Source organism: Lepidochelys olivacea (assembly GCF_965140295.1).
Source record: "Lepidochelys olivacea isolate rLepOli2 genome assembly, chromosome: 1".
Lineage (NCBI taxonomy): Eukaryota > Metazoa > Chordata > Testudines > Cheloniidae > Lepidochelys > Lepidochelys olivacea.
The window spans coordinates 195,967,168-195,994,126 of NC_140411.1; the positions used below are offsets into that span (position 1 = coordinate 195,967,168).

The 26,959-nt window shown below is 41.9% G+C and overlaps 2 protein-coding genes across 6 annotated transcripts in view; both read right to left on the reverse strand.

Annotated features, from left to right (window-relative positions):
- LOC311521464 (uncharacterized protein) overlaps window positions 1-26,959 on the reverse strand; it is a 319,542-nt gene that overhangs the window by 104,046 nt on the left and 188,537 nt on the right. The gene's annotated exons all lie outside the window — the stretch shown is intronic.
- BBX (BBX high mobility group box domain containing) overlaps window positions 1-26,959 on the reverse strand; it is a 193,457-nt gene that overhangs the window by 58,031 nt on the left and 108,467 nt on the right. For all 5 annotated transcript variants that reach the window (XM_084616800.1, XM_084616802.1, XM_084616801.1 and 2 more), the window contains exons 6-8: window positions 18,186-18,384; window positions 12,180-12,247; window positions 114-194 (exon numbers count right to left, since the gene is read on the reverse strand). In XM_084616800.1, coding sequence (XP_084472926.1) covers window positions 114-194; window positions 12,180-12,247; window positions 18,186-18,384 — 348 coding nt within the window. The remainder of the gene's footprint in view (window positions 1-113; window positions 195-12,179; window positions 12,248-18,185; window positions 18,385-26,959) is intronic.

Sequence of the window (26,959 nt, forward strand, 5' to 3'; positions counted from 1 at the left end):
ATGTGGTTGAAAACATTTGAGTAAAGGCTTGTCTCCTTCAGCTAAAGTGTTTGGGATTTCTTTAAAAAAATTTTTTTGTTGAAAAAATCATCCTTTTACTTTTGGAAACTCACCTCTGCAAACTGGAACAATGGTGACTTCCGACACGCTTCAGTAGAATTAGATGCATCAGACTGGCAAGTACTTGAGGAAACCTGAAATAGTGATGACAGGGAATAAAACATCAATGACGTGCCTACAAAGACAGCAGCAATAATTCGTAACAAGAAACACTGTGCAGCAGCAACAACAGTATTCAGAAGCAGGGTTGAACAGAAGATGGACAGGCTGATGTTTCATAATCCTGGGTACACAGAAGTGAATGGAATTAAAGGTGAGGCCAGTACTATGGCATCCTTTTTAATACACCTCACAATAGTTTAAACAGCAGTTAGGCCCAAAATACGACGTTTGGTTTTGATTTTAAACTTCACAAAAGGTTTTATGAAACCAAATATTAAAAAGACCGTCTCAAATTAAACATACATATGACTTTTGTTGGTCATGCTGTGGGTACTCCTACACCTCTTATTTGCAAATTCATTATGGAGAAAAAATTAGATTATTCCAAAAGCAAAAACACAACCCACACCATTTCAAAAACTGATTAAGTATGCTAAGTGACAAAAGTGTATTTACTTATAACATTAAAAAATGCAACTAAGTACTTAAAAGCAAGAAAATGAGTAGTTAAAAGCCACCATAAATCTTGAATAGCTCGCATATAAAAATTTCATACCATGTTTTTGTTATGTGCTTAAGTGACTTAGGACCACTTAGAAATTCCACTGAAAGTCACTTAACACAAAACAAGGTAACAAAAATAGAACATTTAAAACACTATTCTGTGGGTCAGAATAAAGGCTATTGTGATTGAATACGCATTGCTCTGTACTTGATTTTAAAAAGCATATAAGTGACTTAGGAGAACAAGTCCCATTTAAAGGATATTAAGTTTGAAATATATTTATGAAATGTCAATTTTTTCAGGGTAAAGAGTTATAGCTGCTGTCTCAGGAGACTTGTAGCTGCAGCTTAACAGAAGTGTGTAGCATTGCATGGTAAAATTATGTACATGGATCATTTGGAAGCTGATCAACAGCCAATCAAAACTGAGGAGGCTTTGTGGAACTGTGAGTATCGTGCGAGCACACACTCTCTCTCTCTCTCTCTCTCTCTCTCTCTCTAAATGATAGGATTTAGGGATCCTCCCCCATAGAATTTTTAAATGCCAGATGCAATTTCATCCATGAAGAAGATTTAAAGTATTTTAATGAAAGTATTTTATAAACAAACAAGACAATTTCCTGGGCATTTATCTTAAATTCTTCACCACAATAAATTTGCCAATGCCAATCAGTAACAGATGCTGCACACCAAAACATGGAGGGCCCCTTCTTGATTTTCCAGATACAAATATTCTCCACCCCCCCCTTTACTGGTTGGTAATTTTTGAATTGGAGGTGAGGGGAGACTGCTGGTTGTATTGTTCTATAATGGCATTTTAAATGTGTGAAAGGTGCTGAGAGCCCTGAAGTGTGTTTTTTTGGGCTCATATTATGCATAAGTGGAAAAAATGACCCACCAGCAGCTTAAGTGGTGTGACTCTGGAGCTTTACGAGTGAAGGATGTACATTTGTGAGAACTCACGTGTCTGTCATCTATAAGCACGGGGATTTATTAAAACAAGCAGGACTAGAAAAGGCACCAGAACGTCTGGTTGTTCTTTTCGGAGATTGCTCCTGAAATCTACTCATTGCAGCCGAGGCACAGAGAGCAGTTATCGCCAAAGAATTTATGACTTGGGATTCTGATATCACCCTGCTGCCAACGATCTCTCTCGGCTCATTTAGCCTCCTATGTTCACGTATGGACTCCTTTTTCCCCGCAAGATGATCAATGAAATTCATTTGCCACAAGTGAATGAGATTCTACACAAACAACCCCACAAGGCTACTTTGATACCCTCCTGCCACCTCGCCTTCTCAAAAAAGTTATCGCTCCCTAAATAAAACACCATTCCTGAGTGTTATAACCTGTATTCCAACAGAATCTCACTAAATAGCAATTTTCTATTCTGCACAGGTTTCAGAGTAACAGCCGTGTTAGTCTGTATTCGCAAAAAGAAAAGGAGTACTTCTGGCACCTTAGAGACTAACCAATTTATTTGAGCATAAGCTTTCGTGAGCTACAGACCAGCCCTTGTACTGGACAGGCAACTTGGCTGTAGGCAAATCGAAAGAGTTGGACTTGAAGGGTTGAATCGTCACTTGGATCTCTGGGTTGATTAAACTGGGGTCCACTAAGGAAGCATGGAAAGCTGACACTTGTGCTCCGGTGTCCCTCCACGCGGTGACCTTCTTCCCGCCCACACTCACAGTTTCCCTCCGCTCCAAGGGTATCTGGGAGGTATCTGGGCCTGCGGACCTCTGGTGTGATTCTGGTGCAATGAACTGTAATCTGTTGGGGTTCTTGGGGCAGTTGGCCTTTACATGTCCCAGCTCGTTACATTTAAAACATCGTCCAGCTGACGGGTCACTTGGGAGAGGTGGGTTGCTGGAGAACAGGGTGGTGGGACGGTAAGGGGTCTGGAGGGTTCTTTGGGAGGTAGGTGGGGCTTTGGGCGGCCCCCAGTAATAGGGTGTGGTCTGGGGTTGTCCCTTCTGGTCTCCACTCCAACTGCGACCAGTTTTCTTCTTCTCTGCCACCTCCACCCATCTGGCTTCAATCTCTCCTGCCTCGATTACAGTTTTGGTCTTCCCATCTAGGATGTATCTTTCTATTTCCTCAGGAACACCCTCTAAGAATTGTTCCATTTGCATTATGAAGGGCAAATTTACTGGAGACTCACCACTTGCTCCTGATATCCAGGCATCCCAATGTTTCACAACGTGGTAGGCATGTCGGGTAAATGACACGTCTGGTTTCCACCTTAGGGCTCTGAACCTCCAATGAGAATGCTCGGGTGTTATCCCCATTCTGACACTCGCCTTGGATTTAAACAGTTCATACTTGTTCATGTGTTCTTTAGGCATTTCAGCTGCCACCTCAGCTAAGGGTCCACTGAGCTGTGGCCTCAGCTCTACCATGTATTGGTCGGTAGAGATGCTGTACCCAAGGCAGGCCCTTTCGAAGTTTTCTAAGAAGGCCTCAGTATCATCACCTGCCTTGTAGGTGGGGAACTTTCTGGGATGGGAAGTGGTACTTGGAGAAGGATTGCTAGGGTTTGTTGGGAGATTCCGCTGAGCCTTTATCTTCTCCATCTCCTCCACAAGCTTCCTCTCTTTTTCCTTCTCCTCCAGTTCTTTGGCCCTTGCCTCCATTTCTTTGTCCCTTGCTTCCATAGCTCTCCTGTGAGCAGCCGCTTGGTGTTCTGCCTCTTTCGCTGCCTCCCTTTCTTTCTCCTTTGCCTCCATTTCTCTCCTGTGAGCAGCTTCTAGAGCTTTTTCGGTTGCTTTCATTGTCTCCAGTTTGGCTAACTCCAATTTGTGTAGTGCCTTGGTGTCTGACATCTTTACCTCTCTGTTTTTAACTAACTTTACACCCGAGGTTTAGAAATAAACAAACAAAACTGGGCTGTAAAATTTTGCTGTGCTGGAATAGAATACCTATTCTCTGATAGTGATTGTCAGCCTACAGAAAAAGACAATTCCCTTGTCTCTGCTCTGGGCCCAAATCAAAGCAAAAAACCTCCAACTACCTGGAAACCTGCTTACCAGCAGCCTAAAGGAAAAAAAAAATCCTTTTCAAACCTGTGCTCCTTGTAAAACAAAAAAAATAAAATCCTAAAAAAAAAACCCCTGCCACTTTTGTCTCCAGGCAAATGGGTAGAACCCCCCTCCCCCCCCCGTGTACTTTTAGGGAAAGAAAAACTCTGGGTTGGAAGACTGTGAATTTCCCTGCAGGAGTTAAATACCCTGCCTCCAGGCAAAGAAAACCTGCAATTCACAAAGATAATCCCCTTTTGTCTCAGCTCTGGCTCCAAAGCAGAGAGAAAACAAGCTGGTTTTCCAGCAGCTCCAAAGGAAAAAAAAATTTCCTTTTTAAAATCTGTATTTCTAGTTCAAAAAATCTCAAATTGATCTCAAAATGATTTCAGGTTAATCCCACCACGCTGTAGCTCACGAAAGCTTATGCTCAAATAAATTGGTTAGTCTCTAAGGTGCCACAAGTACTCCTTTTCTATTCTGCACAGTTACTTTTCACAGTTACTTCACAGTCTAGTATCAGTGGGTTCACAAAATACCTCATAGTACACTTGCTAGTATAAGACAGAGTATCATAAATAATTGGAACTCAATTATAATCATCACAGTGATTGAAAAAGGTACATTTGTGATGCACACGCCTTGACGTTTCACTGAGTCAGTTAATTTCAGGCCATTGCATTGATGGGGAGTCTGCCAAGAGTAAAGGGTCCTCAGGATTTGTCCCTTACTTATTAAATTTATAAAATTCAGTCATCTGCCACGATGCCCCAGCCACTGGTGAAGTTTGGCTGTAATAAAGAACTGTGGAATATCAGTGTGAAAAAGTCTCCCAAGGGCTTAATTTTGCCTTTCAGGCAGAGCTCCACATGTAGGGCAGTGTGAAGCCCCCAGCAGAAGTTCTACGAAGTCTCGTGCCTCAGAACTCTGCTGGCCAGTTTGCAAAGGGGGGAGGAGGGTCTGCTCCATACCTGCTTTCCCCAACCATGTGGGGGTGGTGAGCATGGCTAGCCCCATGCAGGACAAGGGCTGCATAAGTGCTCTGTTCCTGGAAGGGTATGCAAGGGGAGAGAAATGAAGAGGTTCCTTGTCACCCCACACTTATGCACACAGTGGTGCAGGAGGCCAGGCAAAATCTCTGGCCTGACACTGTTTGCGCTACTCTACAAAAACACAATAATTACTGAAAAGCAACTGTTGGAGGTTGTGGAATAACCGTGGTTGTAGACAATCACGCCCGAACTGATACTCATCTTGCAGGGTTGATTTAGGCATAATTAAAATCAACTAAAGTGATTAAAAACCAAGTCTGATTTTTTTCCCCTTGAAGTCCCCTAAGTTAAGAATGCGGTTTTTACAAAATTCTGTTAAATATTTCCCACCCCAAAACTCAGTTAGTCCCAAGCCAAGAACAGCTTTTCCAAGTTCAAGTTCAGCTGCACAGCTATGAATTTGGAATTGCAGCAATGAAAGTAAGACCATTGCAAAAACTTACACGTGAGTAGCCCTGCTGAGTTCAGTGCTGAAGTACTTACGTCTTTGGTCATGGCCTAGAACGGTCATAGTGATCACTAATGCCGCTATAAGTAGAAACCCTCTACTTTTGTTTGTTGCTTCTCTTTTGTCCACTCCAACTCGGTACCAGATTATCCTCAGCAACACACAACTGACACTGGACCATCACTCATGACTTAAACCCCAGGTAACATGGCCCTTAGTAGTTATCAATTGAGCCAAGATCCAGCCCCTATACAGCACAGTGCAGCTCTTCTACCTGAAGCAAAAGAGAAGCATCCTTATCCTTTACGCATATTCTCCCTTCTCCCCACATCTTTCCTCTTCCTAAAGTAAGAGAGAGAATTCAAGAAATTGCAGTGATTGGCACCCTGTAAATAATTTAGACTGCTACAAGATTAGATTATGATAGGCTACATAGACTGAGGGCAGGGGGAATAATGAGAGAGCAAAATTGCAGCACTGCTGCTCAGAGGAACTTCTCTGAAATAACTCATTGACGCCACTAGGTGTTGCTATAAGTCTAACAAAAAATTCCACTAACAGGATATTATCTATGGGATGTCAGATTTGAAACAAGAGGTATTTCCCATGGAGACAAGCCAACATCTAAAATAGGAGCAGCCCAAGGTAATTTAGAAAAATGGTTACCTACCTTTTTGTAACTGTTGTTCTTCAAGATGTGTTGCTCATGTCCATTCCATTGTAGGTGTGTGCACGTCCATGTGCACAGTCGTTGGAGATTTTTGCATTAGTGGTATCCATAGGGCCGGCTGTGGCGTCCCATTGAGTGGTATATTAGGTGCTGCCGGCCCTACACGCTCTCGGTTCCTTCTTGCCGGCATCTCTGACAGAGGGGTAGGAGGACGGGTAATGGAACGTACATGAGCAACACATCTCGAAGAACAAGAGTTATGAAAAAGTAGGTAACCGTTTTTTTTCTTCAGGCGCTTGCTCATGTCGATTCCATTCTAGGTGACTCACAACCAGTATCCTCAGAGGTGGGATCAGAATTCACAATCTAGTGGCTTGCAGTACTGTTCTACCGAAGCCAGCATCGTCCCGGACCTACTAGGTAAGTGCATAATGGGATGTGAATGGGTGGACGGATGACCAGGTGGCCACCCTACAGATTTCCTTGATAGGCACTTAGGCCAGAAAAGCTGTCAAAGAGGCTTGCGCCCTAAGTGGGGGGTGACAATCGCCGGAGGTGGCACCTTCGCCTGATGATAGCAGCAGCAAATGCAGCAGTGATCCAAGAAGAAATTCTTTGAGCGGACACTGGATGAACCTTTCATCCTATCCGCCACTGTGACGAACAATTGCATCGACTTGCGAATGGCTTGGTCCCTTCAACATACAAGACTAGCGCCCTCCTGATGTCCAGGGAATGCAATCTGAGCTCCTCCTCCGACTTATGCAGCTTTGGAAAAAACACAGGCAAATAGATGTCCTGCTCCGTATGAAACTGCGAGTCCACCTTGGGAAGGAAAGCTGGGCAGATGACTCTACTAGGGGCCAGGACCCCCTGCTGCTCCCAGGAGTCGGAGGTGGGTCCCTGGTTAGACTAGGGTGTCCGACCGCAGTGGTACCTCTGATCAGCTCCAGTGCAAGCACACGGCCTGACGCAGGTCCTTTGCCCAAAGCCCCTTTTTCTGTAGTGCTGGTGGCCCGTCAACTTTGACCACTTCTTAGGCATTCGAGAGGGGGAACGATGCCAGGTGGACTCTGGTGCCAGTGGTGCGTTGCGCGCCGATGCCGAGATGCCGGGTGTGGAGTCCGACCGAGAGGACTCGGAGGTAGGGTGAAGCGCAGCCTCTTGAGGAGGGTCCTCAAGCGGATACCCTGCTCCTTCTGAGTTTGAGGGCAAAAGGTTTTTTGCAGATCCTGCACTTATTCTTTCTGTGGGACTCCCCCAAACACTTTAAACAGCTCTCGTGGGGGTCACAAATGGGCATCGGCCAGCTGCAAGATGAACATGGCTTAAAGTCTGGGGAACGGGGCATGCCCCACTCTAAGGCCAAGTCCCAGCTGTGACTCTAAGTCCTCAACTACTACTCTACACTTAATGGTCTAAGTAGCTATCAACTAACAACAAAGGAGACAGAACGGCTATCGCTCTTGCGATGTACGACAAGGCACTCTCACCAACCGTCACGGGCAGTAAGAAGGAACTGAGAGGCTGTAGGGTTGGCAGCACTTAATATACCAACGCATGAGCTCGGCACTCACAGGGGTGCCACAACTGACCCTCTGGATACTGTGAAGGCAAAAATCTCCAACGACTTTTCACACCTAGAATGGAACTGAAATGAGCAAACACTTGAAGAACAAGTTCAATGGCTATCAGCCAGGATGAGTAGGGATGGTGTCCCTAGCCTCTGTTTGCCAGAAGCTGGGAATGGGCAACAGGGGATGGATCACTTGATGACTGCCTGTTCTGTTCATTCCCTCTGGGGCACCTGGCACAGGCCACTGTCAGAAGACAGGATACTGGGCTAGATGGAGCTTTGATCTGACCCAGTATGGCCATTCTTATGTTATAACTTTTCCCCTTCGTTTTAAGAGATGACAGAGGAGAACTCTGCGTCAGCATTTAACATAACTGATGCAATCTACCTGGGGGCCTACTGCAAGTTAATTAAACATCTTTTGTTGTGTCCACCTTTAAGTTCTCCTGCCCACCTGTCTAATAAGCTCAATGTTGTGTTTAGAAACTGTGTTGGTGAGCAAAATTGAATTTTCTTAACAGAGTGGAAAAGAGAGTGTAGTTGGTTGAACAATTACGAAAACAGGGATGTAGGTGGCAGTATGATTAACACAGGGATGGTGGCAGAAAATTACAGAGCTACTGTGCAAATGCCACTGTTGATTTCTCTTTTTCCCCTTCCTCTACTGATACATATACACGTTGTTCCCACCCATTCACAGCTTTTGCAACTATAAGTAGCACTTGGTTCCTCATTTAATGTAGATTTAACAAGGAAGTTAATGTATGTCGAATTTAGTGAGGCTCGACAGATATGTATCATTATATCCCTGTTAATCCTCAAGAAACGTATGTTCTTACTAATAGAACTAGTGATCTCCCACTCCTTTACTTTAGATTTAATAAATAGCAAAATGAAGTATTTTAATCCATATTACTGTCTCAATAGCTACACTTGTTCCTAAATCCCAGGGTCTGTTTACCGTCGTGGGTGGGGTTTTCATACCATGGACCCTTGGCCAAACACACCAACAGCGATGATACTGCTATGCCTCGCGCTCGCCAGAGGATTCTGGGAAGGGTTAACTGAGATCATTCTTGTGAATACACCGCACGCTGAGCTCATGTTACATAATAGGAGATCTTCAGTTTGATTTCCACCTTTCAGCCCCCTGCTTCAGAAGCAGAGTCGAGCTGCTTGTGCTGGAGATGAAGTGCAAACGCCAGCATTTAAAAGAGTTTTGCAAAGGACAATTATCCAAATAACTGATCCCTGGGAGCTGCTAGGTTCCCAGTCAGGGGAAGGCTGTGTGCGCATTCTGGTGAAGTGCAGCACTCACACACCATGTTATAAATCTTAACTAATTGTCACAACAGCCTTGTAAGTGCATCTCTGGACTGTAATGACTTAGCAGGACTTCCTCTACAATTGATCTTCCTGGCTGCTGTGGGTCGCCTAGGCGCCTGGCAACAGAACCGAAAGCAAGAAGACTCTCTTTCCTGACAGGGACAGGAGCTTATGGGGGAGAGGGAGAAGAGGAGCCTGAGTGGGAGGGGAGACAGCGACAGGGAGGGAGAAGGGCAGCAGGCTCCCTACTTGGGTCCGGGCCTCCCCCCGCAGCAGCAGCAGAGTTTGGGCGTGAGAAGATGCAGGGGGTTGGGGCACAGGATAGGGTGAGGCTGCCTCTGGGCGGCGCTTACCTGGGGGGCTCCCTGGAAGCAGCGACATCCCCCTCGCTCAGCTGCTAGGCGGAGGTATGTCCAGGCAGCTCTGTGCGCTGCCTCCACCTGCAGGCACCGCCCCCACAGCTCCTATTGGCTGTAGTTCCCGGCCAATGGGAGCTGCAAAGCCAGTGCTCTGGGCGGAGGCAGTGTGCAGAGCTGCCTAGCCACGCCTCTGCCTAGCAGCTGAGTGAGGGGGATGTCACTGCTTACAGGGAGTGCCCCAGATAAGCGCCGCCCAGAGCCCACCTCATTCTGTCCCATACCCCAACCCCTTGCATCCTCCCACACCCAAACTCTGCTGCTGGGGATGGGGGGTGGTGGCCTGAGACTGCCACAGAAGTGGCCAGTGCGCCTGGTGTAGGGGCTGTTTGAGCTGCCCTAGCCCAGCCGCTGCAGAAGTCACGGAGAGTCACAGAATCTGTGACTTCTGTCACAAAAACTCACAGCCTTACTCATTGGCAATGTGCATCTCACCATCTCCTTCTAGAGGCACTCCCACATAGATAATAGCCTTCTACTCCTACCAGTTACTTTCTCAGCTCAAAATGATAGAGAGAAGGGTTGTGGATCTAAAGATCCCAGATCTGCTGGGCACCAAACTCCCTTAAACCCTTTTCAAAATCTCAGCCACTCAGTTTTTCTGGCTGTCACCCATTTAACCACATGATCCTTGAAGCAATCAGAATATGGAAGTGTGTAATGTTTGCTATTGGAAAGTGTCATTAAATGTGGTTGCCTCTCCCCTGGGGCCAAATTCTGACACCCTCACTCTTGTTGAGTAGCACCTCTCTCCAAATGCACCTTACTGCTTTCAGAAGGACGGCACCTGAAGTAAGCTGGTATTCAACAGAAGCACAGGGCAGACTCTGGCCCACAGCAGTGGTTGGCAATGGTTAACAGACCACTTTACCCACTGAGCTCAGTGTACATTTCTGAGAAGTGACAAGAACTTTTCCTCTACATTTCTTAGGGCCCTCATGGAAAGAGGAGAATCTCTAGATTTTTTTGGTTTCCCTACTGTGATGTACATGGATACCTTGTGTTCTGGTTTTACAGGAGACAGACTGCTCCTTTCACAAGTTGCCAACCTGAATTTGTGCTATGTATACTTCAGCGAGTGTCCACTTAATGTTCTTAAATTGCTTCAATGTTTGCTTTATGATTTTACCTTTAGAAGACCTACAGTATTTTATGTGTGGCCACTCACATACAGGCATATCCATCTCCTTACTGGATCTTCCTCTATGGCTGCATGTGCATGAGTCATTTGTCTTCCAAGGTTGGAATATATTTTGTGCATGTTCTGGCCCTCATTTTGACCAGTTCTGGGATAGAAGGATTTTGGGGCAGAGATGCCCGGAGGCAAAAATATTTTATTAGCCACACTGCTTCCTACTTTTCAGAAATGCTGTATCTGATACAAGTGTGGTTTGCAACCCACATAAATCCTTATGTGAAGCACAAAAAATCCAAGAGAGGGCTATTTCTATCCTGAAACCAACATAAGTATTCCTATCAGCCCAGATCACCAATGGACCCTGCAGTGCTCATAGGAGCATTTCACATGTAACACGTTGGAGATCATCCTAGTGGAGACAATTTTCATATAAACAGCAAAACGCTTCATATCCAAAGTGGAGAGCAAAGTTCCTTGGGTCCTTTTAGTGAAACAGCACGCCTGCTCCCATTTAATGTCAGTAGGAATTGTGGGTGCTTAAAAACCAGGCCCCATCTTTAAAAAAAATCTTCCCCCTCACATCCGCCCCAGTAAAAATAGTTATAAGTCCCAAATCCAAAAGGCCACATTTATAGGCTTGACACTTACGAGACATTTACACTTTAGCACAAAGTAACCAAACAGCACTTTCTCTTTCACTTACAGAAAACCCTAATTCCAAACAAAGTTTCGCAGGTGTTTTCTCTACAACAGTACCTCAGAGTGCTAATATCTAAAACAGCTCAAGAGTTCCACTCCCTAAACATACTTGTCCTATCCTTAACTTGGATCTTGGCAGATATGTCAAGGAGCAATAAATTTCAAATATTTTCTAATTTTTGCATCTATACAAACCATATCTGTATTGTTACTATTTTCAGCTTTCGGTTAAAAATATTTTCTCTGTTCTGTGGCCAAACATAATTTTATGTATGTTTTAGAATAGGAATTTATGCCACAGGTCCACATGTTCAAATCTGGGCATCAAAAATCTCACTCATGATATACAATACTTATTATAATACCACCCATGTTGGGCCTATTTGAGCCACCAAAATGCACGATTTGGGCCCTCAAATGTACCCTAAATAACAACCAACCTCCTGAAACCTGTAGAGAAATGGAAAAACATTTTTTATTTACTGAAGTCCTACGTAAGTGCAAAATGTTTGTTATATAGTGAAATGACTACAAAGCATTTAAACCTGCTGTGCATAACACAGAGCCCTAATTAACAGGAATAGACTATAATACCTTGAACGTATGCTAGCACTTGCAGCCCTTTCAAGATCAAAATTTACATATGACCAATGTAGTTGTATTATTATTATTAAATATTTACATTGCTGTAGATCTCAAAGGCCTAGGTCAGGAAAGGTGCTGAGTTGTGCCAGGCACTATACAAACAGACAGGCCAAGATGGTCCCTTCCCTGAAGGGCTTGCAATCCATGGTCTAACAGAATCATTACATTCCAGTACTTCTGTTTTTGACAACAACAATATCTTAATGGGGAGATATAAGAGGTCTCATATCACTGCAGTCAGTCAGTGGAATTATATTGCCACAGTACAGAAGACGCATCAAAATTAGGCCTAAAGCGTGTTCAATGGTCTGAGGAGAGTCAAGCCATGCTGCTCAAACATGGGTGCCATCAAATGTTGGCTAAGATGTATACTACATTAATATAATAATACCTATAAATATTTCTCTTAAGCACTCCTGCTAACTGATTCGTTGGGGACAAGGGAGGAGAAATAGTTACTTACCTCTTGTGCAGTCAGGGCATGTTCCCCTGCTAAAAGCAGCATACTCAGGCCTCCCATCTGCGTAGGATCTGTTCAAGAGTAAAAGAAATATTAAGATGATTCATCTGCAAGCTGAAAGAACTTACTGTGTGCACTGAAAAACCTCAAAAGGCTACTTGTCACAGATGCTCCAAAGCAAGATGCCACAAAGCCAGCCCAAGAGAATCACAAATAACCATTTCTACATACCCTCTGGGATAGACATTCAAAGCTGTTTGAGGGATTTGATTGGATTTGTGTGCTTAACTCCTCTTTGTGGGGAATTACAATTTTACTGCCACAGGTTCCAAGCACTACAGTGATGGATATCTTTAAAACGGCAAGTGTGATGATCTCATACCAAACATATGCAGAACAGCGCTAATATCACAAATATTTACAATGGAAATGGAAGCTCAGAATGGGGGAGTAACCCTCCCTCAGCTACAGAACAAGTAAAGAGGAGGGACCGCATCAGAGATGAAGCTTCCTTTTAACAAAAGGGAAGCATGTTTGCTTTTTTACTTATTTTTAAACTAGAGCTGAATTTAGTGTTCAAGCATGCCAGGCTGACAGCTCTGGAGAATGTAGCCCTCTATTTATCCATAGCACCAGTACAGCACAAGGCATTTGGTTGGGCAAACTGCCCACATGTCACCCAGCCAATACAATATTAGGTAGAGTTAAAGTAATCTTAAATAAAATAAATAAATAAATCTTAGAAATGTCAATAAATTGACATGGCAATGAACAGTGGCACCAGGTACTCACCCGGTGCCTTTTTCAGGGATCTCACAACACTAGCCTTTTTTTACTATTACAACTAATGATTGATATTAGAGTAGTGCCGAGGGGCTCCATTGAAGATCAGGGCCCTGTTATACTAGGTGCTGTACAAACACATAGTAAAACAATTTGTGGCCTAAAGAACTCACAAGACAGATCAAGTGGGAGAGAAAGAAAATAATTATCCTCATTTTGCAGATGAGGTACATCTACACTCAGCCCAGCCTCTGATTCAGGTTTGAGGCCAAGCCCCTCTTCCATTCACACACAAATCAAAATCACTTTGACTCAGGTCAGCAAGCACTCAAGACCTGGGTCCTAGGACCGTTCTAGGGGGGTGAGCCAGAGCCCGAGTCCTGCTATGTATTAGGTTTAAGCCCCGACATTCTGCAGTGTGGACAGAGCTCAAGTTACAGACCCAAGTCAGAAGGTCTGCATAGTGCAGTAGGGATGCATTAGCATGGCTGAGAGTCCTGGGTCTAGCAATTTTAATCCCACATCTACAATGCAGCATGGATGCTCAAGCAATGGCTTGAAAACACTGAGTCCACAAGCCCAGGTCCCACAGACCTTGGGGTACAATGCACTGTAGACATATCCTGAGGCACGGAGAGATTAAGTGACTTTCCCAAGATCACATAAGCTGTCTGTGGCAGAGCTCGGAATCGAGCCCACATCTCCTAAATTCCTGTCCATTGTCTTAATCACACAACCATTTTTCCTCTCTAAACTTTAACGGCTACATTCACAGGGTTAAGTATTTTTATACTGCATTTACAGATGAGTAAACAGAGACTCAGAGAAGCTAAGCAATTTTCTCCAGATCACCCATGGAGTCGGTGGGTGAAGAAGGACAAGCTGACTCCCAATGACTGAAGAACACTGCCTGATACCAGAGTGACTCACTCCAGGCACCAGGTTGGTGTAGAATTAATTTTCTGCCTTACCACAAGGAGCAATGCGAGGAGCCTTTTTTCAGTTTCCCATTTCATTTCACATGGGAAAAAAAAAAGCTTAATGGGGCCAAATTTGGGTTTAAAGTCGTATTAGCCTTGAGAAGAAAGATAAAATAATCCTCAAAGAGGAAATACATTGGTTTGGTGTGGGATTTTTAAGAAACAGTGGACAGAAAAAACTCTGGAGGCAGAAGGTAGGGAGGGGAGGGAAGGGGAAATCAGGCACATGACAGAAGTATTGTCTTGCCAGGCCAAGCTATCCAGTTATGAAAGCCCTCCTCACCAGAAGAGCATTCCAACTGCACTGACAGACAGCAGTTCTTGTCCTTCCAGTTGGGAGACGTCAAAGCAAAGGAATGAGGCAATTCAGCGGGTGGAGGGGGAACGGCATCCTTCAAATACAGAATAACTATGTGCGCGATAGCCTGGTCCAAACCCTTTCCCTATTTCCAAGCATTTTCTTTTCCAGAAGAAGGTCTTGTTTCTCTTCCTTTTAAATGAGCACCTTCTTAATTATAGGGTAAGATTAAGGGTTTTATTTTGAAGTGTTACTGTAGTTGCAACAGACACTGAAACCATGTATTTAAAAATAAAAATCAAAAGGAGAAAAAATGACAGCTTAGTGGAAAGTGAAAGTTTAATTTGGTGCTCAAGCAACTAAAGAATAGTCGTGCTGCAGCTGAAACAGAGAGCTGGAGATTGGATAGCTGCTCTTGAGGAGGACAAAAATGCTGCTACCAAGGTTTCAGATTGCAAGATAAAATAATAAAAGGGACAAATAAGATTTGTGTGATAACACACTGCATTATGTTGATACCCTCTTGTGCTTGAGTGTTACTGAGGGCTTGAAGAACAAATTAAGAAAGATAAATAGTTTAATATGGTAAATGCTATTTTAAAATTATTTACAGGTATTCAACAATAATAAAGAGATATCTCTCTCATTATCAGCTTTATTCAGAAAAGAATATGTTAATAGTATAATGGAGGTTGATTTGTGACCTTAACTATAGCTTTCTTTCTTGCTAAAGCTAACAACACGAGTATCACTTTGTTTGCAAATAATGGCTTTTACTAGTACTGGATTATAATGAGACGGAACACTGCAAGAAATGTCCATGCAAGCGAGACATCGTACAGAATGTCTGCCTACTGAACGCATTTAAGCTTTGCCTTATGCCTTATACAAGTAGGGCCCTATCAAATTCATGGCCATGAAAAACACGTCATGGACTGTGAAATCTGGTCTCCCCCCTGTAAAATCTGGTCTTTTGTGTGCTTTTACCCTATACTATATAGATTTCACAGGGGTAGACCAGCGTTTCTCAAACTGGGGGTCCTGACCCAGAATGGAGTTGTACTGGGGTTACAAGCTTATTTTAGGGGAGGGGGGTGTCACGGTATTGTCATCCTTACTTCCATGCTGCCTTCAGAGCTGGGCGGCCGGACAGTGGCCGCTGCTGACTGAGGGCCAAGTTCTGCAGGCAGCAGCGCAGAAGTTAGGGTGAAAATATCATGCCATGCCATTCTTACTTCTGCGCTGCTGCTGACGGCAGCTCTGCCTGCAGAGCTGGGCTCCTGGCTAGTAGCCGCCACTCTCCAGCTGCCCAGCTCTGAAGGCAGTGCTGTCATCAGCAGCAGCGCAGAAATAAGGGTAGCATCACGCTCCCCCCATAACCTTGTGACCCCCCCCAACTCCTAAATAGATGAAATAATGAAATTTATTATTTTTAAAATCCTATGACCGTGAAATTGACCAAAATGGACCAGGAATTTGTTAGTGCCCTACCTATAAGGTACCCCAGGTCAGACATCTTTTAGTAACACTTCATTACAATTTCTATTTTGCTTTAAGAATAAATAAATAAATATATAAATAAAAAAGACACTGCTAGTGACATTGGATACATAGAAGCCTAATGTCAGTGTCAGATATATACCTGACTTAATAATTGGTCAACAATACTGGGGGAAAAAAGGATGTTTCTTGTATAGAGAGTACCTTCTTAAAAACCACGACAAATTTTGTACCATACTTGCATTGGTAACTCTTATTAACACCAATGGGACAACTCATAAAAGGCAACAAGGATTTTCCCCTCTATATTTGTTTTCCTAATATTATTGAACATAAAAGCAAAGAAAACATAAACATGTCAAATGAAATTGGCAGTGTGGGATGTCTTTACACCACGCACTTTCCTAGTTCTAGAGATGCAACGTGTCTTGAAGATGCATGTTATTAATGGAGTACCAGTGGTTTAAAGAATAACTGTCCTTTGCTTTTCACTTCTTCCTATGTTCAGCTACTGTCTGGTTTTCTAGCAGTAATCCATACGGATTTCAAAGCTGGCAATCATGGGGGCAGCAATTAGACATGAATGAGTTTTTGTAAGATTGGAGAAAGAGGAATTGAGCAAGGCTCAACTGGTACAGAGTTGACACAAGGTTTTCCAGTTGGTATAGCAACACTGAGGCCTTTCATGATTCAGTGATGAACTTCTCCACTGTGAGCACGTAGTACTTTCACAGACTACTTTTGTACCGGTGGAACATCTGCTTTTCACTAGTGGGGTGCAACTGTGACACGGCAGGAGCAGAAACCCTACCAACTTAATATGTGACCCACAGACTGAAGTACACTATTCCTAGACAACATAAAAACACTGTGCTCTTTACAAAAGGAGGGAGGTCTGGTGGCTAAGGCACTGGCCTGGAACTCGAACTCAGCACATCTGGGAGCATTAATGCACTATTCAGATTCCCCTGTCACCCAACTGTGTTGTTTTGGATATATTTACTTCATTCATTTCTACTAAACAAATCTATTCTTAACTTTATTCACACAAGTAGCCTGCTCACATGAGCAGAGGTAAGCATGGGTATAATTAATTGCAGCATTAGGACTGGGATTTGAAAAGCCTTCCTATTACTGCTTATAGATGACTGTTGTTTACTCTAGGGAAGATGGTGGATCCTTTTCATTCAATGTATCAGATCTTGCCAGAAATCTACTGATTGTTTTGTTGCCCAGTTTTAACTCCATCTGCAGAGATTGACTAGCTTTATTTTAAATTCCTAGCCTTAATTTTTCTGGGTTGCTTTACAGCTCTGTTTATACTAAAGGACACTGTAGGGGTTTATTGTGTACAGAGGGGAGGTGGTTTCACTCAGGAGGAATAAGCCATGCGAGCTGCTGATCACGTAATCTCAAGAACATTTAAAGATGGTTAATGTTATTCTTCTGATGTTAAAAGCAGAATGGAATGAAGGGATTTACAGTATCTGATGCTGGGCTCCCAAATAACAAGCATCACAAATTATGTAACTTTGAAGCATGACAAACTTCATTTTGAACTACATTTCACACTTCCTTCATGCTGAGGAGCAATTTCATTATGGGAACTTTCATACCATTGGGTTGGGCAAAAATGGATACAAGCTTTTTATCCTTTCAATCCCATCCCACACACAAATTTCCCCTACCCCTTTGTCTGTAAGCTCTCCAGGGCAGAGAGCTTGTCTTTTCTGTCACACACACAGCACAGCCTAAACAAGTTTGAAAGTTTTTGTAACATCCTGTGTAAATGTTGTCTTTAAAAACAAGTGAGGGAGGGGAAAAAGAGCTTGTTTTGTCCCCACTAAATCCAGTTTGTGCCAGTTTTAGGTTTTGAAGTTGCCAATACTCAAGCACATTAGCGCCTGTATTAATCAAAGACCTGATCCTGAAAGTTCTGACCACTCTGCTTGTTAAAAACCTCAAGTTTTTTTTTAGTAGTTACCAGTGTATCATTTCTGTGTACGTGAGATTGATAAACATTGCACGGTGCCACATGAAATTACAGAAAGAAAATGCATACAATCAATAGTATAATTTTTTGATTTATAGTGAAAAGATCTAGTTCTAATTAACTGATGGTGGTCCAGAACTGCAAAATTTGGATCCAGACCAAAGCCTGCCCCACTTTTAGATGTCAGATCTCTGGCCCTGATTTATGATAGAGCTTGTGCTTAAGTCCATCTCTATTCAAAACACTACATAGCACCTGAACACAGGCTTCAGTGTGGTCCTAAATAGAGGCGCTTACCTGAATTAGGGTCTATAATTGTAACATGGAATGGAGAACATGGAATTATAATAGGCTTGGAATGGAGAAAGCTAGTCTTATTGTCTTTCAGGATAGACTCTCTTAACGTCATCAGTGACAGCGACAATACTCACAGGAAACAAGGACATAAAGCTCACCTGCCATTCCAAAGTTCAGCTGAGGCATTTCTTCAGTCTTTGCCACTTTCTTGGGACTTGGTAAATCTTTTGCAGATTCTGGCGGGAAGGCCCATAGCTTTTTCCTGTTTGTAACAGTGGATGACTGGGTTTTCACAGGTTTGTTTGTTGTAGGGCACCACTTGTAGCCAGGATTTGCCTTCATAAATGCATCTTTGTACTAGACAGGAAAGGAAAAAATAAGCGGTAAGGAAAATATTCAAATCAGACATGGCAATAGGATATTTACAGGACAATGGGAGAGCACCCCATTCACTAGAGTGTTCAATTCAGCATATAGTCTTTTATACTCTTAACTGTGGAGTTTCATCAAAGGTCTTAGTCACATCTCTAAACCTGTGCTTTGAGTTCACTCTGACCACCAAGCCAAACCTAACAAGATGAAGTTATTAAACAGCAGGATTTAAAAATAGCAGAGATTTTCCCATCCTTACTGGTTATCAGTAGCTGGAAAATAAACCACTTTGGAGATAAGTGTGACAAGATTGCATGGCTCCTTGCTCCGCATACACTTTTTGGGGGTTGGAGGGCAGGGGAAGACGACAACTTTGTCTTTTACAATGTTTTAGTTATATTCTTTTCAAGGCCAGGTATATTTGTGAGAAAATAAACTGTTACTTACAGATACTGTCTCATTTTCTGTGACAGTGCATCTGATACTTTGCTCTGAGTTCATAATCAGAATTTACCACCATGCATAGCGATCTTTAGCATTAGAAAGCACTGTGGCTGTTTGAAACCTTTCTATGGCCTTGAACACACAAAGCATGCGTCCAAATTGTTTGGATACATTCCTAGCACCCGATGGCAGGAGAGGCTAACCAGTCTATGTAGCTTGAAGAAAATTCTGGCTCTAATGGAGTCTGGATTAGAAGATGCTTTATTCAGTCCATAACATCTGACAATAATGTTTTTATACTAAAACTACTTTTTGGTCTTATTATTAGGGCTGTCAATTAATTGCAGTTAACTCAAGCAATTAACTGAAAACAAATGAACTTGATTAAAAAAATTATTGGTGATTCATCACAGTTTTAATCGTACTGTTAAATAATAATAGAAAAACCAATTTAAATTTATTATGAATATTTTTGGATGTTTTTCTATACTTTCAAATATATTCATTTCAATTACAACACAGAATAGAAAGTGCACAGTGCTCACTTTTATTATTTTTTATTACAAATATTTGTACTGTAAAAACAAAAGAAAGAATTTTCAATTCACATCATACGAGTACTGTAGTGCTCTTTTTTAATGAAATTGCAACTTACAAATGTAGAATTATTTTTTTACATAACTGCACTCAGAAACAAAAAACAATGTCAAACTTTAGAGCCTACTAGTCCACTCAGTCCTACTTTTTGTTCACTAATCGCTAAGACAAACAAGTATTAGAGGGGTAGCCGTGTTAGTCTGGATCTGTAAAAGCGGCAAAGAGTCCTGTGGCACCTTATAGACTAACAGACGTATTGGAGCATAAGCTTTTGTGGGTGAATACCCACTTCGTCAGATGCACGTAGTGGAAATTTCCAGAGGCAGGTAGGCACAGCGGTCGGTGGGTTTTCGGTATAGAGCTATTCTATCTACTACCCAAGATCCACAAACCCAGAAATCCTGGATGCCCCATCATCTTGGGAATTGGTACTCTCACTGAAGGACTGTCCAGATATGTGGACTCTCTACTCAGACCCTATGCCACCAGCACTCCCAGCTATCTCCGTGACACCACTGATTTCCTGAGAAAACTACAATGCATTGGTGATCTTCCAGAAAACACCATCCTAGCCACCATGGATGTAGAGGCTCTCTAAACAAACATTCCACACACAGATGGAATACAAGCTGTCAGGAATAGTATCCGTGATGATGCCACAGCACAACTGGTTGCTGAGCTCTGTGACTTTATCCTCATGCACAATTATTTCAAATTTGGTGACAATATATACCTCCAAATAGTGGCACCATTATGGGCACCCGCATGGCCCCACAGTATGCCAACATTTTTATGGTTGACCTGGAACAACGCTTCCTCAGCTCTTGTCCACTCATGCCCCTTCTCTACCTACGCTACATTGACGACATCCTCATCATCTGGACCCATGGGAAGGAAACTCTGGAAGAATCCCACCACGATTTCAACAGCTTCAGACACCACCATCAATCTCAGCCTGCACCAATCTACACGGGAAGTCCACTTCCTAGACACCACGGTGCAAATAAGTGAAGGTCACGTTAACACCACCCTATACCAACCGACCGCTTTGACTACCTGCCTCTGGAAATTTCCGCTAAATGCATCTGATGAAGTGGGTATTTACCCACGAAAGTTTATGCTCCAATGTGTCTGTTAGTCTATAAGGTGCCACAGGACTCTTTGCCGTTAAGACAAACAAGTTTGTTTACATTTACAGGAGATAATACTGCCAGCTTCTTATTTAAGTCACCTGAAAGTGAGAACAGGCATTCGCATGGCACTGTTGTAGCCAGCATTGCAGAGTATTTATGTGCCAGATATGCTAAACCTTTATATGACCCTTCATGCTTCGACTTGTAGATTGTTTATCTTTTTTTACAGTGCAAATATTTGTAATAAAAATAATAATATAAAGTGTGCATGTTACACTTCGTATTCTGCATTGTAATTAAAATTAATATATTTGAAAATGTAGAAAAACATCCAAAATATTTATAATAAATTTAAATTGGTATTCTATTATTAACAGAAAATTAATCATGATTAATTTTATTAATCTTGTGACAGCCCTACCCATTATCAAAATTCGTTAGTTGATTTTTTTTTAAAAACATCACTTTCAGAAGACGATTTTTTACCATCGTAATGTGACGTATGGGAGGTTCAGAGTAATGTGCCCTGCATAATGAACACACTGCCAACATGTTTAAAGGTGCATTGCAAGGCAAAAGACTTGCATTTACAAAAAACTCCATTGTGATATGGAAAGAAAGCATCAAACTTTTTCCAAGAGGCCTTTCCCCTCCTAGTGTTTTTGTTTTTAAATAAAAACAATTAACAATATCAGATCTTCAGTTCCCTCTGGCAAACCCTGGCAAAACAGAAAGTTGATTTGAATGGGGATAATGATGCCACTCAGCTCAGGTTCTACCCGCAAATGACATACACTCCAAATATCTTGCCACGATCCTTCAGTAAAAAACAGGAGATGAACACAGAACAACATGTAAAATACACATAGGAAAATAACTTCTTTGAATAAAGTTTGAGGCTGTGTCATCAAGGAGCATATATATATATTGTATTGCTTCGCAGTGCACTTTAATGTGTTCTTTTTAGTGACTGAGTTTTCTCATTCACAGACATCACTAGAAATGGGAAAACCAAAAAGATGGCAGGGGAAAAGGGGTATATTTCATTTGAGGAACGCACTTCACTGGAGAACAGTCAATGGAGCTGGCAACAGAGACTGGGCTCCATGAACAGGTGCTGACGTAAAAAGGCAAGTAGGAATTTGCTAAGCATTGTTCGGATGTCATGTCAGTCTGGAGTTTGCATTTATCAGTCAAGAAATACCAGATTGGTATGTGAGAGGAGAAAGGGAGGTCCAAAATAAATACATTGTCCATAACTGGTACCTTTTAAGTAGTAAAACTACATATTAAGCAATATGGCAGTGATTTAGAGAATTTGGGGGTCAAGAGAGATGGAGAAGGATGCCCCTTAGAGCATACAATTAAGTATTGCATTTATGAGAGCACACTGATGTGCTGAGGTATAATAATTTTGTAGGGGAATATGGAGAAATTAGTGGTTACTCTTTTTATACAGGAATCTGCCTGTGAAGCTCATGCTGAGTGTCATACAATGAATGGCAAAAAGTTAATCTTTGGATTATTGCTGGTGGCTGTTGAGAGTTGTGTGATAATACATCCTCAGAGCACCGAAAAGGCTGTACACTGATTACGACTGGATGCCTTGTGAGAGTCAGAAACATTTATTTGGACATTCTTAGGCCAAGGTAACAGGACTTGCCAAAATAGCAAGCCTGAGGCCTAATTCTTGCAGTGGTAGAACGCCTTTCTGTTTGTGATTCAGGCTGCCCAACGCTTATCAGCACAACTCCGATGGGTTTAGAAAGCCCAGTTCTGTGGGAGGCTACCAAATTAGTGCTATCTATTCCTGGCATGGGAATGAGGTATGATAACTTCAAATGTATTAGCTGACTATTGGCAGAGGCCAATGATTAAATGGGCATGAAGCCTAAACTATCCTCACCCTAAATTCTATTTGATGCGTGCTGGCAGGATAGCTAGGGACGTTTCCAGCGCAGTACCACGTGCTCCATTCATTCATGTGACATCAGTCCAACCACCTTTTGCACAAAAGCGAAAGCACTGAATTCCCTTTAAAAAATATTGCATACAAACAAAACTAAAGAAAATAAATTCTTTGGCTACGGATGGAAACAGGTAATAAATGTTTTGAAAACCACATCCTCTAACAGAGCTACTCCAGTTTTTTCCCAGATCAATATCCATGTGAACTGCAAAACCCTTTGTCTTGTGGCAGTATTATCATTGCATGTGTGCTTCTTGTACTTTCATTTCCATCTTAATCTGTCAACTGTCACTGTCCGCCTCCAGATTGGAGCATGGATATGGATGATTCACCTCAGAAAAACAAAAATACTATGTGGATACAATGTGTGAAGTTCTATTTTTATTTATTTGTAGGCTTTCCTATAAATAATTTGTATGTGCTGCTGAACCACATAATCTCTCTGTATATCTTGAACGGGCTACATGTATTAGATTGGAAAATTAAAGAGTGTGGCACCTCCTACTTATTTTTTTTTAATTCCACTTGAAGCGTTCATTTTACTAGTGAATGGGCACAACATGAAAATAGCATCATCAAGGGAAGAAACACACACACACACAAAGAAACAGCTTTACTTTCTATTGTTAGAACATCAAACCCACTCATGAATCAGTTTTCCTGCTCACACAGTTAAAAGCACAGAACCCCCAATAGCACTAAAGTATATCACCCCACAGGGTTATAATACATCACCTACTCGGATTTATGTATTACAGAACTCCGGGCTATTGCTCAATTACCATCCTTTTTTAACTATTCACAATGATTTAGGAGGCCAAGTAGGATCTGAATGTTTTCTGACAGACACTTAATTCTTTTCTTAAAATAAAAGATTTTTAAAACAAAATAAAAATAGATGGCTCCAGACAGCACTGTAACTGGTATGGCCATTCATAGCACAGGATGTTTTCTTGAGGAAAGGTCTAGTCATTAGTTGTTTAATGACTGCCAGCACCTCTTGGAAGAAGCATTAAAAATTTCCATCAGCGCTCCCTTGCTGGCTTTCAGTCAGCCATGTATTGCCAACACCAAGCATTCAAAAATCATGAATCCGGGCTGACATGGACACACAAAAGGAATCATGGGATTGATTTAAAATAATAAAATCTGGTCTCTATTTCCCTTCTAGGATTTGAGCCTTCAAAATTTGTGTTTTTGGGAAGATGGATGGTCCAGTGGTTAAGGTGCTGGCCTGGCACGTGGGAAACCTGGGTTTAATTCACTGCTTCACCATGGACTTCCTGAGTGAACTTGGGCATGTCACTTAGCCTCTCTGTGCCTTAGTTCCCCATCTGCAAAATAGGGATAATAGCACTTCTCTACCTTACAGTGAGGATCAAAATATTGGGACGGGCTTTGAGATCTACTGATGAAAATATAAAAGGAGTACTTGTGGCACCTTAGAGACTAACCAATTTATTTGAGCATGAGCTTTCGTGAGCTACAGCTCACTTCATCGGATGCATACCGTGGAAACTGCAGAAGACACTATATACACACAGAGACCATGAAACAATACCCCCTCCCACCCCACTGTCCTGCTGGTAACAGTTTATCTAAAGTGATCATCAAGTTGGGCCATTTCCAGCACAAATCCAGGTTTTCTCACCCTCCGCCCCCCCCCGCCCCACAAACTCACTCTCCTGCTGGTAATAAGTGACCACTCTCTTCACAATGTGTATATTATGGTTTCCAGCTTTCCTCTGAAAACATGAATGCTAGAAATTTAACACACATACACACGCACACACTCTCTCTCTCTTTTTTAAAAGTAATATTCTCACAAACCACCAGGAATGAATCCAGGAGCTTGGGCTTTCCAAAAAACCACCAAGAGTGTTGGCAACACCGTGAAGGACATAGTTTACATGTATGTCACGGTCCACACCTCTCCAAGCATATCTAGCAAAACTCCACAGGTGGAGGCATATTATTTGTCTCTTCTCATTTTGATGCTGCTTCCAAAGCAGCCGCAAAACAAGGTCTGAGTCTGAGCTTGTCTGTGAAATAGCTGAAAGAGTCCTCACAGTGAGAAGTGCTCAACTTTGTTGCTGAGTGGCAACAGTCTGCATTCATCAGGCTGTTCACCACAGGAAAGAGGCCAAACAATTCTGCTGGCCCAGATATTGTGGATTCAAAGAAATATTTTAAAACCAACTGTTTTCCAACAAGCACTTTAGCACTACAGCCCTTTCCGTTTTTTACAAAAAGCTATTTGAAAAATTCTAGCCCAAATATGAAGGGAGCAGTGGGGAGGCATTCTTAAGAGGTGAACTCGATCCCTTTCGTGCATTTGGGTAATTAAAATAGACACACATATTTATGTACAATTCAAGTGACTGGGGAATAAAGACTACCTTTACTGAGGAGAAAATGGCTCTTTCACTCTAAACTATAATGCTAATAAATGGCAGCGAGCACATGTGGTTCTGCCAGAAGTATTTAGCAGCTATTGAGCTTTTGCCCTTGTGCAATAAAAGTTTTATAGTTTAAGTTGAAGCTGACCTACAATGGTTACAGGATACAAATCAAAAGCCTGCCGTCGCTCCTACTGAAGACAATAGCAGAACTTCCACTAACTTCCATGTTTTAAACTAACAAAAATTCCATGTACTCTCAGCATTGTTGGCTAAGATTTTTAAAACCGGGGGCCAGATTTTCAAAGGTACTTAGGAACTTAGGAACCTAAAGGTTCAGATAGCTACTTTTGAAACTCCCACTAGGTGCCTCAGTGAGTTAGACACGTAATTCCCATAGAAAGGCAATGAGAGTTAGGCACTCAGTCCGCTTAAGAGCTTTTGAAAATCCCATTAGGAGCCTATCTGTACCTTTAAGTGCCTGAACACCATTGAAAATCTGGCCTTGGTGCGTATAGCTAGGCTTCTAAGTTCATGTTTAGGTACCTATATAAATGACCCAATTTTCAAAATTGCTGAAGTCCATGAGAATTGCTGGGTGCTCAGCACATCTGAGGAAATTCAGAACACTTATTTAGATGCCTAACTTTTGGCATCCAATTTTGAAAGCTTTAACCATTTGCAGTAAAAATCTTGAGATCCGATGACAGCAATGGTGGAATACCACCACAGTGAAAAGCTTTTTATGATCTATTTCAAATCATAATTTTCTGAAACGTGTCAGTTAGTTTAGATGGCTTCATAATTAGACCAAAAAATTGCAATATGAATGTAATTTTATTCTTTCCTCTTATAGGTCGCCACCTGCTAGCCTGTAAATTGCCTGTCTTTAGGAAAAGGCAAACAACACTTAACACGATTTGTGTTACCCCACTTGAGAATCCCCACAACAAACCAAGCACTAAATAATATGAACTAATAATATTCAAAATGAGGTTTCAGTTGATTATGTTTATTTTACAGTGTGAGTCTGATTATGAAGAGGTACTAAAGACAATTCAGTTGTAGACTATTGTTGCTAATTATTATTGTTGTACTGCAAAACTGTTTGAAGAATAAAAATTATACGCTTTATATCTTCTACACATTCTTGGAGCTCATTTTAATGATCTGAACTCCCTTGGATATATTGTTTCTCTTCTATAGCAAATGCACAATGTGTTCTTAAAGCCAAGAAAAACTAAATCATTACAGGAACAGTGACATATAATAGTATGATTAATAGTTCCAGATCTGTCACTTCTCATGAGTTATGCAATTATTCCCCTCCCAACCCTTACTAAATAAAAGTTTCTTTCAGCAAGAGAAAGAAAGAAAGATTAGATTTACTTATTTTGAAAAAAAAGAGTACAAAACTTTCCTCTTTCCAATATATGTATCATATCTCTTCATTGACTTTTCTTAATTTTTAAAAGCACTGCCTAATTTAAAGTGGGAATGCAGAATAAATTAGGAACTTCAGTAACAGAAACAAACCCATAGTTCATCTAACTTAGTATCCCGTCACAGACTGTGAACAGTACTGGGTGCTTCAGAAATTGTTTACATCTGCTTTATACATTTTTATTTATAAAGTATGTCTATGCCATGTACAGTGCTTGTCTTTCCTTACTATTTCTGAACATGTCCCAAGACAGAAACTCCAGAAATAAGTAGATCTCCAGAGAGCCATATGATCTAATACAGCTCCCTCAAGATATCCAAACTTCATGTGTGTTTGGAAACAGTAAGAAATGATCCTAAATAATATGGATTAACATAACAGTTATGTTTAACATAACAGTTATGGATAACTGTCTCTTTAACTGTCCTAAGGATAGCTCTGACTCAGGCTCCATCTACTGCTTATTCTATAGTCTATGAGCTCAGATGTAGTGTTCTCCTTTTTCATTGCCCCAGCAGTTGCCTTGTTTGATGTCAAACTCCATAGTTCCCCACACAATCCACGTTAAACAACT